At 38.0% G+C, this 14,710-nt stretch overlaps 1 protein-coding gene across 1 annotated transcript; it reads right to left on the bottom strand.

Annotated features, from left to right (window-relative positions):
* Positions 1-5,810: 5,810 nt before the first annotated feature.
* LOC148947709 (uncharacterized) lies at positions 5,811-6,656 on the bottom strand. Its single transcript, XM_089095986.1, has one exon. The coding sequence runs from the start codon at positions 6,654-6,656 to the stop codon at positions 5,811-5,813; it is 846 nt and encodes a 281-aa protein (XP_088952112.1).
* Positions 6,657-14,710: the final 8,054 nt, after the last annotated feature.

Genomic DNA, 14,710 nt, shown 5'->3' with positions numbered 1-14,710 from the left:
GTAGAAACTTTGAAAAGGGCTCATTCAATTGGAAATTGGAGTGGCTTGTGCCCTTTTTGATAGTCGAAAGTGATTGGAAGACAACTAACACCCCTTCCATGCCCACGATTTCCCGAAACACATCCAATAAAAATTTTGAGATAGCCATTTTGTTCAGCGTAGTTTATTTCAAGACAGAAAATATGTTTTTGAGGAGGTCACTCCCCCACAACCCTCAGGGCAAGGGTTCTAAGTTATGCCCTGGCGGCATATAAGAACGATATTGGCACAATGTTGTATTTATTATTTTTTCCTATAGACCAGGGCACTTCGTATCGAAGAAGTTGTCGTAGCAACTTCGAAATGGCTCATTCAATTGGAAATCGGAGTGGCGTTTGTCCTTTTTAATAGTCGAAAGTGATTTGAAGGCAGCTAAAACCCCATCCACGCCCGCCAATTCCCCAAACAAATCCAATCAAAATTTTGCGATAGCCATTTTGTTCAGCGTAGTTGATTTCCAAATAGAAAACATGTTTTTGAGGAGGTCAATCCCCCACAACCCTCAGGTCAAGGGTTTTAAGTTATGCCCTGGGGGCATATAAGAATGATGTTGGCACAATGTATTATTTATTATTTTTTTTCCTTTAAACCAGGGCACTTTGTCTCGAAGAAATTGTTATAGAAACTTCGAAAAGGGCTAATTCAATTGGATATCGGAGTGGCTTCTGCCCTTTTTAATAGTCGAAAATGATCGGAAGGCAACTAACACCCCTTCGATACCCACGATGTCCCGAAACATATCCAATCGAAATTTTGGGATAGCCATTTTGTTCAGCGTAGCTGATTTCCAGATAGAAAATATGTTTTTGAGTAGGTCACTCCCCCACAACCCTCAGGGCAAGGGTTCTAAGTTATGCCCTGGGGGCATATAAGAACGATATTGGCACAATGTTTTATTTATTATTTTTTTTCCTTTAGACCAGGGCACTTCGTATCGAAGAAGTTGTCGTAGAAACTTCGAAAAGGCTCATTCAATTGGAAATCGGAGTGGCGTGTGCCTTTTTTAATAGTCGAAAGTGATTGGAAGGCACCTAACACCCCTTCCACGCCCGCCAGTTCCCCAAACACATCCAATAAAAACTTTTGAGATAGCCATTTTGTTCATCGTAGTTGAGTTCGACAAATAAATTATGTTTTTGAGGATGACACTCCTCCAAAGCCCTCAGGGCAAGGGTTGTAAGTTATGCCATGGGGCCATATACGGTTTTTATAGAAAGCGTTGTCGTAGAAACTCCAAAAAAGGCTCATTAGATTGGGAATTCAAAGGGCTAGTGCCCTTTTCAATAGTCGAAAGTGATTGGAAGGCAAATAAACCCCCTCTCACGCCCACCTTTTTCCCAAACACGTTCAATCAAAATTTTAAGATGACCATTTTGTTCAACGCAATTGAAAATTCTGAAATTAGATCTTTGAGGATAACAACACCCCCCCCACACAGCCCCCAGGGCAAGGATTGTAAGTTATGCCCTGGGGGCATATAAATTTTTTATAGAATGCGTTGCCGTAGAAAATTTAAAAAGGGCTCATTTGATTGGAAATTATAATGGCTAGAGCCCTTTTTAATAGTCGAAAGGGATTTGAAGGGAACTAACACCCCTTTTAAGCCCACCATTTCCCCAAACACATCCAATCAAAATTTTGAGATAGCCATTTTGTTCCACGCAGTTTAAAGTTCAGGAAATTATACCTTTGAGCAGGACACTCCCCCAACAGTCTTCAGGACAAGGGTTATAATTTATGCCCTGGGGGCATATAAGTTTTTATTGAAATTTGAAAAAGGGCTCATTCGGTCGGAAATTCAAAGGTCTAGAGCGCTTTTTAATAGTCGAAAGTGATTTGAGGGTAACTAAACCCCCTCTCACGCCCACCTTTTCCCCAAACACATCCAATCAAAATTTTGAGATCGTCATTTTGTTCAACGTAGTTGTAAGTTCTGGAAATTAGGTCTTTGAGGATGACAACCCCTCCCCCTCAGAACCCCCAGGGCAAGGGTTACAAGTTATGCCCTGGGGGCATATAAGGTTTTTATTGAAAGATTTGTCGTAGAAACTTGAAAAAGGCTGCAATAGATTTGAAATTCAAAGGGCTAGTGCCCTTTTTAATAGCCGAAAGTGATTGGAGGACAACTAATCCCCCTCTCACGCCCACGTTTCCCTCAAACACATACAATCAGAATCTTTAGATAGCTATTTTGTTCAACGTAGCTGAAAGTTTTGGAAATTGGGTCTTTAAGGATGACCCCCCTCCCCCACAACTACACTCAGGGCAAGGGTTTTAAGTTATGCCCTGGGGGCATATAAGGTTTTTATTGAAATCGTTGTCGTAGAAACGTCAAAAATGGCTTATTCGATTGGAAATTGAAATGGCTAGTGCCCTGTTTAATAGTCGAAAGTAATTGAAGGGCAACTAATCCCCCTCTCACGCCCACCATTTCCCCAAACACATGCTATCAAAATTTTGAGATAGCCATTTTTTTTACGTAATTGAAAGTTATGGAAATTTGGTCTTTGTGGATGACAACCCCCCCCCCCACAGCCCTCAGGGCAAGGGTTGTAAGTTATGCCCTGGGGGCATATGCGGTTCTTATAGAAATGGTTGTCGTAGAGACTTCAAAAAGGGTTCATTCGATTTGAAATTGAAACGGGTAAAGCCCTTTTTAATAGTCAAAAGTGATTGAAGGGCAACTAACCCCCCTCTGACACCCACCATTTTCCCAAACACATCCAATCAAAATTTTGAGACATTCATTGTGTTCAATGTAATTGAAAGTTCTGGAAACTAGGTCTTTGACGATGACAACCGTCCCCCTGCCCACAACCCTCGAGACAAAGGTTGTAATTTACGCCCTGGGGTTATATAAGGCTTTTATAGAAAGTTTCGTCGTAGAAACTTCAAAAGGGCCCATTTGATTGGAAATTGAAAGGACTTGTGCCCTTTTTAATACTCGAAAGTGATTGAAGGGAAACTAACTCCCCTATCACACCTACCATTTCCCCAAACAAAATTTTGAGATAGTCATTTTGTTTAACGTAATTGAAAATTCTGTTGAGGATGACAACCCACTCACAGCCCTAGGGCAAGGGTTATAAGTTATGCCCTGGGGGCATATAAGGTGTTTATAGAAAGTGTTTTCGTAGAAACTCAAAAACGGCTCATTCGATTGAAAATTGAAAGTGCTAGTGCCCTTTTTAATTGTCGAAAGTGATTGGAAGGCTTGACATTTCTATAGTAAAGATTGACCTGGGTACAATGCATTATTATTTTTTTTTCTTGTTGTTCAGACCTTTGCACTTGGTATTGAAGGAGTTGTCGCAGGAACTTCGAAAAGGGCTCATTTGATTGAAAATAGAAAGGACTAATGCCCTTTTTAATAGTCAAAAGTGTTTGGAGGGCAACTAGTCCCCCCCCCACGCCCACCCTCCCATTTGCCCATTATGTTTAAAACAAAATGTTGCCTTAAGATCAAATCAAAATGCACTGTGTTAATGCTAATTCCAAATAAGGCATCTCAGCAGAATCCCAAGAACGACTGAGGGTATTATGTTCAAACTTTCGGGGCTTTTTCTGCTCTTAAAAATTAACCAAATCATAATAGCGTAAATGTATCCAATCTATCAAAGAAAATATAACAGATTTTTTTTTTTTTTTTGCGAATTGTATCAAGTTTTCTATTTCAGGTCAACTAGAGGAGGTATGAAACTAGATTAATCACTTCTATTTGTGTCCAGATTTTTAAAAGGGTGTATGTTGTTAAAATTGCTGAAAATTTTTCTCCAACATACAAATAGCAGCCCAAACTATAAAGTCTTAAAAAAAAAGATTTAAAGTATTATTTTCTTTTTCCCTGAAAAGACTATGTCAATATAAAATGAACACAAATTAATTAAAAACTTTTTCCACAAAATAAGTGTTTAAGAAAAGTAAATAACTCCATTAAACCAAAAATAAGCAAAATATAAAATCAAATAATCTACCAAGCCTGAAACTACCACAAATCAGCATCAATAAATAAATTAAACCCAAAACGAACAGAAATAAATTAACATGAGTAGGGCTCAAAACCCCTATGCCTTCCCAAGGCCAGACCATAATTTGCACTCTACTGTAAAAAATACAAATCAATGTGAATTGTCAGGTTAATTTACATATACTGATATTTAGTAATCCAAATGTTAATATTATTTGATGTGTGAAAGTAAAAACATTTATATGTTTTTACTTTCACAAAAAGCCTCAATAGTGCAACGATTTACAACTCATTAACCAGCAAGAAGGAAGGAGCAATGCTGCACGAATGAAGGATTTGAAGGCTAAATGACATCAAGTTTTCAGAGAAAAAGGAGGTAATCAGAAGCATTGGCTTCGGTTATCAAATTGGCAACAGCAGAGAGTGCCTCGGGACAGGAGAATCTACACTGAAAGCCGAACTGATGAGGCAGATATTACATTTCTGATACAATTTATTCTGCTTCTCCGTGCAAAGATTACAAAAAAAAACAACTGAAACTTGAAAGCCGCAAAACACACAATAGCAATAAATTTTAGGTAAGGGAACTGCCAAGAAAACACACCAATGAATTAAGCTAATTATCTTGTATCGCATAAAACTTGAGTGCTGGAAAATACTGTACCGGTAAACCTTGACAAAACCTTTTATTACCAATTTTAACGCGGCTGCTATTTTCAGTATTAAAGAAGAAAATAGGATTTTAAACTTTTGGAATCGAAATTTTCATCGTCAAGTTAATCAAGATTTCGGAAGCTAATCTTGAATCTGATGTTTTTTCAACCTTCATAAGTTTGAGCTCAAGAAGTAAGTTTTTAGATACCCCCTCTGCTCCACAGTTATCATTACACTTACGATTAGTCGTAATTACATTAGTGTTACCATTACGATTAAGCGTTATCATTATGATTTACGATTAAGTTCAGTCATGAAACAAGCCATCCTTATATTCAGATTTTGTTCAATTCTGGAAAACTAATATAATATTCAATTTTCTTTTTCTTTTTTTTTATTTATTTCACAAATACAACTTGAATTTTCATATTACATATGGTTAATGCGTTCGCACTTTGTAAAATTTCGTTTTTTTAGAATTTTGAGGGAGGTAACTCTTCAAAAATTGGTTATGGTATGTTTACACTTTTACTTTATAATTCTATGCTGGGTAACTATGCTGGGTAACTGGGTAAATTGTGGGTAACTTTTTTTACTGACTGAAATGGTGGAATACATTCCACTAAATTGAAGAATTTAGTCATAGTTTTCACCACCTCTAGTTACTATGTTAAAAACGTATCGGCTCAGACTGCTCGAAGAGTACTCACTTTAATTTCAGTGCCACCTATGGAGTACATTTTTCAAATGTGATGATCTTCATTCTGCATGGTTATATTTTAGGAATACGTACATAATCCGTTCCTGAACGATTATAGATGAAACGAATTATTACTTTTTTGGGAGGTATTATTTCAAAAGAAAAGCCCTACCAAATTATTTCAAAAGAAAAGCCCTACCCAGGCTGATTTTATGCACATAGCCAGGCAATGAAACGAGAGAGCAAAAAGCCCTAACAAAATCTAAGTTGCACAAAAACCTTATTTAGTGTAATGTTAAAAGTAGTATAATAAATAATAAATAAATATATTGGAAAAACCCGTCACAATTGAACAAAAGACGGATAAAAAACAAAAGAGAAGAAAACGCACATACAAAACACAACGAAACTTCTTGAAATGAAAATAATCACGAAGGAACTATAATACAACTATGTAAGAATGGCAGTCCACTGGTGGTTACTCGCTTCTACTCTATCACGGTACTTTTTAAGACACGCTTCCACCGCAGTAAATGGATCAGGTACTGAATACCGCCTCGTTAGGTAAGAATTACTTGTTCTTAATGGCATCTCAAGTAGGAACTTGAGGTACCTGAAGAATATTCTTCTTATAGTTACTTTATTCGAATTTGTAAGTAACTTCCAGAACGGCGAAACGTAAAGAACATGGGGTAAGGCAACAGCAACAAATATTTGTGCACGCAGCGACCTATTTAGATTACGCTTGGAGGAAACCGAAGCTCCATAAGCTGACCTGATCTTCTTCTCGATGTGCTTTACAAGTAGTGCTCGTGTATGCTGAAGAGTTTCACCGATCGGCAGACCCAGGTATACAATTGACTTAGAGGGCATGACCACCTGTGACCCTAGTTGGATTTCGGGTTGAGAGGCATTCCAGTTAAATAACAGTACTTCACATTTTGTCACATTAAAACTCAACCCGATTTCATCATACTCCATCTCCAAAATTTTAAAGTTAGATTCCAAAGAAGACAAAATTCTTGAAAAGTTTAGAAGGTCATCTGCAAACCCAACTAGGGACACGTCAATGCCTTTAAAAATACAGCAAGGGGCCACTTTTGACTGGGTCGTCGATATGCTGTTGTTGAATAGATCAGGTGATGATACGGCTCCCTGTTTTATACCTTTCTTCACCACAGCAAACCTACGACTTAATTTACCTGACAGTTTAATACGGACCTTGAGCCTACTATACATGTCGTTCAAGGGTTTGACAATAGCACGGTCAACTCCGGACTTTCTCAGCTCAACCATATTCTGAGAATGGATACCTGAATCAAAAGCCCGCCGTACATCATATTCTCCTATAGCTAGGCTTTCTTTCGAAATGTGGGCATCCAGTAGAACATTTGCAACTACATGCAAGGCATGGGCACATCCTAAGCCAACTTGGAATCCAAACTGGTGGGGAGGCACTTTACAACTAGCTTTAATGTCCGAAATTATGAGCTTTTCAAATAGCTTGCAATTTTTTTTTTTTTTTTTTTTTTTTTTTTTTTTTTTTTTTTTTTTTTTTTTAATAATTGTTTTAATAATTTTTTAATAATTTTTTTTAAAAATTTAATAATTATTTAATAATAATAATAGTAGTATCCAGTAATTTCATTTAAAAAGGCCATAGGATAAATTTGATACATGATAGTTAAAGTGGTTCACTACAAATGCCCCCCGCCAAAAAAAAGCATAAGAAATGAAAGCGCCAAATTAAAGCAACACCAAACAAGGACATTACGTGCTACAGCACATTTAAAGTTTGTTCGGATTCAACATGGAAGTATTGATGGGGTAAATAAAACGAAAGAGAAATTCCGAAACATATTCTTGATCTTCATAATTTAAACTAATTGCAATCTCCAATAAATGTCAAGAGACACCTAGCTTAGTCGTGAACTTAGGGATACAATATATCTACTAAACTTTCTAATCCCCACCCTCTATTTGGTATGACTGCTAGTTGAAAAATAAACCTTATGGAAAACAGAGGTAGGCAGTTTGGGTATATGTGGGAATAACTGTATTTTATCACTATGTTAACTAGACATTTGTCAATTCAAGAAATATAAGAAACTACCAAAATGTTTTTGTCCTACATATGGTCTGTTGAAAAATTAACGAAAGCCATTTTTAACTCAAAAGTCGTTTTTTTTCCTATTTTTGTAAGAGCTAAGAAAATCGATTTGTACATCAAATTCACGCTACTGGTCACTTAAGTAACATTTGGCTTCTAACTAATTGCTAGCGTATTCATTAAAGCTCATCGTTTTTGCTGTGAACCTTGACAGTGGATGTTGGTTGACAGATATGAAAAGCAAAAAAGAAAACTTGGTAAAAGCTCAAATAAGACGACTAGAGTTTTCAGAATGACACAGAAACATCATCGATGGGTTAAACTTATTCTCTCGAGAGTTTTATATGGTCTGTTTATTTTTAGATTTTTACAGAGGGCTAGATAAGAAAAAAAAGCTTTATTACTGTTGAGTTTGGTACAGAGGGATAGATAAGAGAAAGAGTTTTATTACTGTTGAGTTTGGTATATTGATGCTTCTTTCTGGTACTACAAACACTAAAACATTATTCTCTCGGGTTTTCAAGATGGAGTCAAAACTTACAGAACATCCTTTATAAGTAATTAATTAAAAAAAAACTTTCCGAAAAATAAGTTTTTCAAAGAAAAGTAAAGGCCATTTTAAACTTAAGCTCAGAAGATACAAATACCTGTTAAAATTCAAACTCAAAACGACCAGAAATTACTATTAAAGAATAAATGAACCCCAAAACGAACAGAAATTAAATAAACAATCATAGCAATTTCAACATACAACAAGTAATAATATAAATGAATAAATAGATCTTAAAGCGATTAATGCTTGGATTGAATATGAAAATCAAGCTTAAAACGAAAACAAATATTTTGCTATTGAAGTATAAATGAAACTTAAAACGAACATAAATTAAATAAACAACCAATGCGAACAAACATACAATATATATTAATGTAAATGAATAAATAAATCTTAAAACGAGTGAAACTTAAATTGAATATGTAAATCAAGCTTGAATCGAATAAAAATAACTACAAACATGAGTTTGGGTATCGTCTCACTGCAGAAGCCTAAAACCTAAAGTTTTTTTTTAATTGATTACTTATAAAGGATGTTCTGTAAGTTTTGACTCCATCTTGAAAACCCGAGAGAATAATGTTTTAGTGTTTGTAGTACCAGAAAGAAGCATCAATATACCAAGCTATGATTGCTTATTTAACATTTGTTCGTTGTGGAGTTAATTCACTCTATAGTAGTAATTTCAGTCCGTTCGGTGCTCGAACTGTAAAAGGGAAGTGCATCGGCAGAGCTAAAGTATTGGATGGCCTCTGCTTTTATTAGTAGATCAAAAATGTCGAACAGTTTTTTTTAATTAATTTTTGTTCTTTTTTTACTTCAAAGATTTTAAAGTTTTAATGGCATGGGGGGGGGTGCTTACTGTCCGATTATTCTTGACTTTAAAAAACGGATCTAGAACCTTCAATTTAAATCGAATGAGGCTTTTTTCAAAGTCTATACTATTACCTCTTTGATAAAAACCTTGTATATGAACAATAGACAGCTTGCGTAATTTGTGGACAGCGATTGACAACAATGAATGGATTGAAAAAATAGCTCCAATAAGGGGGTTTAGACCATTTCACTTGCTGACACAAAGGGATCACGACTGTTTGGAATTGACCTTAATAGAAATTTGTGTGCCAAAGCAATTTTGCATCTATCAAAGAGTATGTATTTTAACCTTATAATTGGATAATTATAATATATTTCCTATGTGTTCTTCCTATAAAAAACCCCTTCCCATAAGTTATAAACCCCCCTTAATAAGTGATGCCCCAGGGCATAACTTACAACGCCTACCCCTGGGCCCTGGGGGGCTGTGTCGACACTGGAGTTTTTTGTTACCAGAACTTTGAACTATTTTAACAAAATGTCTATCTCAAAATTTTTATCTGATGCATTTAGGGTTTGGAGGAGGGAGAGGGTCTAATCTCCCTTCAGTCTCTTTTGACTCTTAAAAAGTGAACAAGAACTTCCAATTTTCCATCAAATGAGCCGTCTCTAAAGTTTATACGAGCATCCCTTCCATAAGAAATAATATGAAGGATTGGGAAAATCCTTAAATTACATCATTTGCCCTGAGGGCTTTGGGGGAGTTGTAATCCTCAAACACCTATTTTCCAGAACTTAAAACTACATTTAATAAAATAGCTGTCTTAAAATTTTGAATGGATGTGTTTGGGGAAAAGGTGGGCGTGAGAAGGGGGTTAGTTGCCCTCAAATCACTTTCGACTATTACAAAGGGCTCTAGCCCTCGGAATTTCCCATCGAATGAGCCTTTTTTGACGTTTCTACGACACCACCTTCTATAAAAACCTTATATGCCCCCAGGGCATAAAAATTAAAACCCTTGTCCTGAGGGTTGTGGGGGATTGTCCTCCTCAAAAACATATTTTCTATCTGGAAATCAACTATGCAGAACAAAATGGCTATCTCAAAATTATGATTGGATGTGTTTGGGGAAAGTATTGGCGTCTGGGGGGAGGGAAGCTAGTTGCTCTCCAATCACTTTCGAATATTAAAAAGGGCACTAGCTCTTTGAATTTCCAATTGAATGTGCCTGTTTTGTTTGAAGTTTCTACGACAACGCCTTCTATAAAAACATTATATGCCCCCAGGGCATAACTTAAAACTCTTGCCCTGAGGGTTGTGGGGGAGTGTCCTCCTTAAAAACATATTCTCTATCTGGAAATCAGCTACACTGAACAAAATGGCTATATCAAAAGTTCGATTGGATGTGTTTGGGAAAATGATGGGCGGGGGGGGACTAGTTGCCCTCCAATCACTTTCAACTATTAAAAATGGCACTAGCCCTTTAATTTCCAATCGAATGAGCCTGTTTTGAAGTTTCTACAACAACGCCTTCTATAAAAACCTTATATGCCCCCAGGGCATAACTTAAAACCCTTGCCCTGAGGGTTGTGAGGGAGTGTCCTCCTCAAAAATATATTTTCAATCTGGAAATCAACTACGCTGAACAAAAATGGCTATCTCAAAATTTTGATTGGATGTGTTTGGGGGATTGATGGGCGTAGGGGGGAGGGGGGGCTAGTTGCCCTCCAATCATTTTCGACTATTAAAAAGGGCACTAACCCTTTGATTTTAAGTTATGCCCCCAGGGCATAACTTAAAACTCTTGCCCTGAGGGTTGTGGGGGAGTGTCCTCCTCAAAAACATATTTTCTATCTGAAAATCAACTACACGGACAAAATGGCTATCTCAAAAGTTTGATTGGATGTGTTTGGGAAAATGATGGGCGGGGGGGGGGGCTAGTTGCCCTCCAATCACTTTGAACTATTAAAAACGGCACTATCCCTTTGAATTTCCAATCGAATGAGCCTTATTTAAAGTTTCTATGACAACGCCTTCTATAAAAACCTTACATGCCCCAAGAGCATAACTTAAAACCCTTGCCCTAAGGGTTGTGGGGGAGAGACATCCTCAAAAACATCTTTTCTATCTGTAAATCAACTACGCTGAACAAAATGGCTATCTAAAAATTTTGATTGGATGTGTTTGGGGAAATGAAGGGCGTGGGGGGGGGGGCAAGTCGCACTCCAATCACTTTCGACTATTAAAAAGGGCACTAGCCCTTTAATTTCCAATCGAATGAGCCTGTTTTGAAGTTTCGACGACAATGGCTTCTATAAAAACCTTATATGTCCCCAGGGCATAACTTAAAACCCTTGCCCTGAGGGGTGTGGGGGAGTGTCTTCCTGAAAACTATATTTTCTATCAGGAAATCAACTACGCTGAACAAAATGGCTATTTCAAAATTTTGATTGGATGTGTTTGGGGAAATGATGGGCGTGGGGAGGGGGAGTGGGGATAGTTACACTCCAATCACTTTCGACTATTAAAAAGGGAACTAGTCCTTTAATTTCCAATCGAATGAGCATGTTTTGAAGTTTCTACCACAACGACTTCTATAAAAACCTTATATGCCCCAGGGCATAACTTAAAACCCTTGCCCTGAGGGTTTCGGGGGAGTTTCCTCCTCAAAAATATATTTTCTATCTGGAAATCAACTACGCTGAACAAAATGGCTATCTGAAAATTTTGATTGGATGTGTTTGGGGAAAAGATGGGTGTGGGGGGGTGGCTAGTTGCCCTCCAATCACTTTCGACTATTGAAAAGCGCACTAGCCCTTTAATTTCCAATTGTATGAGCCTTTTTTGAAGTTTCTATGACAACGCTTTCTATAAAAACCTTATATGCCCCTAGGGCATGACTGACGACTAGTGCCCTGAGGGGTGTGGGGGAATGTCCACTTCAAAAATATATTTTCAATCAGGAAATCAACTACGCTGAACAAAAATGAATATCTCAAATTTTTGATTGGATGTTTTTGGGGGAATTATGGGCTTGGGGGGGGGGGCGGGGCTAGTTGCCCTCCCAATCACTTTCGACTATTAAAAAGGGCACTAGCTCTTTGAATTTCCAATCGAATGAGCCTTTTTTGAAGTTTCTACAACAACGCCTTCTATAAAAATCTTATATGCACCCAGGGCATATCTGAAAACAATTGCCCTGAAGGTTCTGTGGGAGTGACCTCCTCAAAAACATATGTTCTATCTTGAAATCAGCTACGCTGAACAAAATGGATATCTCAAAATTTTGATTGGATGTGTTTGGGAAAATGATGGGCGTGGGGGGGGGGGGCGGCTAGTTGCACACTAATCAATTTCGACTATTAAAAAGGGCACTAGCCCTTTAATTTCCAATCGAATGAGCATGTTTTGAAGTTTCTACGACAACACCTTCTATAAAAACCTTATATGCCCCCAGGGCATAACTTAAAACCCTTGCCCTGAGGGTTGTGGGGGAGTGTCCCCTTCAAAAATATATTTTCTATCTTGAAATCAACTACGCTGAACAAAATGGTTATCTGAAAATTTTGATTGGATGTGTTTGGGGAAATGATGGGCGTGGGGGGGGGGAAGGGGGCTAGTTACAGTCCAATCACTTTCGACTATTAAAAAGGGAAATAGCCCTTTAATTTGCAATCAAATGAGCATGTTTTGAAGATTCTACGACACCGCCTTCTATAAAAACCTTATATGCCCCCAGGGCATAACTTAAAACCCTTGCTCTGAGGGTTGTGGGGGAGTTTCCTCCTCAAAAAAATATTTTTATCTGGAAATCAACTACGCTGAACAAAATGACTATCTGAAAATTTTGATTAGATGTGTTTGGGGAAAAGATGGGTGTGGGGGGGGGGTGGCTAGTTGCCCTCCAATCACTTTCGACTATTGAAAAGCGCACTAGCTCTTTAATTTCCAATTGAATGAGCCTGTTTTGAAGTTTCTACGACAACGCCTTCTATAAAAACCTTATATGCCCCCAGGGCATAACTTAAAACCATTGCCCTGAGGGTTGGGGGGGAGTGTCCTCCTCAAAAATATATTTTCAATCTGGAAATCAACTACGCTGAAGAAAAATGGCTATCTCAAAAGTTTGATTGGATGTGTTTGGGGAAATTATGAGCGTGGGGGGGGGGGGCGGGGCTACGGGTAATCCAGTCAATTTCAAAATATAAAAAGAGCCATAGCTCTTAAAAGCTCTAGTTGAAAGATCCTTTCGAAAAGTTTTTATGACAACGCCCTCTTTAAAAGCCCAATATGCTCCCAGGTCAGCACTTAAAACCCTTACCCTGAGGGTTGTGGGGGAGTGACCTCCTCAAAAACATATTTTCTATCTTGAAATCAGCTACGCTGAACAAAATGGCTATCTCAAAATTTTGATTGGATGTGTTTGGGGAATTGATGGGCGTTGAGGGGGGCGGCTCGTTTCACTCTAAGCCTTGTCGACTATTAAATAGGACACTAGCCCTTTGAATTTCCTATTAAATGAATCAGTTTTGAAATTTCTAGGACAACACCTTCTATAAAAACCTTATATGCCCCCAGGTTATATCTAAAAACACTTGCCATGAGGGGTGTGGGGGAGTGTCCTCCTCAAAAATATATTACTAGCTTGAAATCAACTACGCTGAACAAAATGGTTATCTGAAAATTTTGATTGGATGTGTTTGGGGAAATGATGGGCGTGGGGGGGGGCAAGGGGGCTAGTTACAGTCCAATCACTTTCGACTATTAAAAAGGGAAATAGCCCTTTAATTTGCAATCAAATGAGCATGTTTTGAAGATTCTACGACAACGCCTTCTATAAAAACCTTATATGCCCCCACGTCATAAATCAAAACCCCTGCTCTGAGGGTTGTGGGGGAGTATCCTCCTCAAAAACACATTTTTTATGTGGAAATCAACTACGCTAAACAAAATGGCTATCTAAAAATTTTGATTGGATGTGTTTGGCGGAATGATGGGCGTGGGGGGGAGGGGGGCTAGTTGCCCTCCGATAATTTTCGACTATTAAAAATGGCACTAGCTCTTTAATTTCCAATCGAATGAGCCTGTTTTGAAGTTTCTACGACAACGCCTTCTATAAAAAACCTTATATGCCCCCAGGGCATAACATACAACCCTTGCCCTGAAGGCTGTGGGGGAGAATACTCCTCAAAAATATATATTCTACCAGGAAAACAACTACGTTGAACAAAATGGCTATATCTAAATTTTGATTGGATGTGTTTGGGGGAATGATGGGCGTAGGGGTAGGGCTACTTGCCCTCCAATCACTTTGGACTATTAAAAAGGGCACTAGCTCTTTAATTTCCAATCGAATGAGCCTGTTTTGAAGTTTCTACAACAACGCCTCATATAAAAACCTTATATGCCCCCAGGGCATAACTTAAAACCCTTGCCCTGAGGGTTGTGGGGGAGTTTCCTCCTCAAAAATAAATTTTCTATCTGGAAGTCAACTACGCTGAACAAAATGGCTATCTGAAAATTTTGATTGGATGTGTTTGGGGAAATGATGGGCGTGGGGGGGGGGAGGTTGCTAGTTACACTCCAATCAATTTCGACTATTAAAAAGGGCACTAGAACTCTTGATTTCCAATCGAATGAGCCCCCTTTGAAGCTTCTACGACGACCCCTTCCATATGAAGTGCCTCTGGGGGAAAAAAAATAATAATAATAAAACATTGGAGCCGTATGGCCTTTACTGTAGGCAACGCTACAGCGTTGCCTCTGATTACTTCAGTACAGCAGCTATAGGAATCTCCTTCTCAAACGGGTGATTGAAGTTCGAATCGTTCAGAGGAAACAATATGATATAAAAAATTATCAAAAATACAATTT

The sequence above is a fragment of the Artemia sp. Qi Xiang Cuo genome, chromosome 10, assembly GCF_049724085.1.
Source record: "Artemia sp. Qi Xiang Cuo chromosome 10, ASM4972408v1, whole genome shotgun sequence".
NCBI classification, from domain to species: domain Eukaryota; kingdom Metazoa; phylum Arthropoda; class Branchiopoda; order Anostraca; family Artemiidae; genus Artemia; species Artemia sp. Qi Xiang Cuo.
This window is presented reverse-complemented; position numbering and strand designations above follow the sequence as displayed.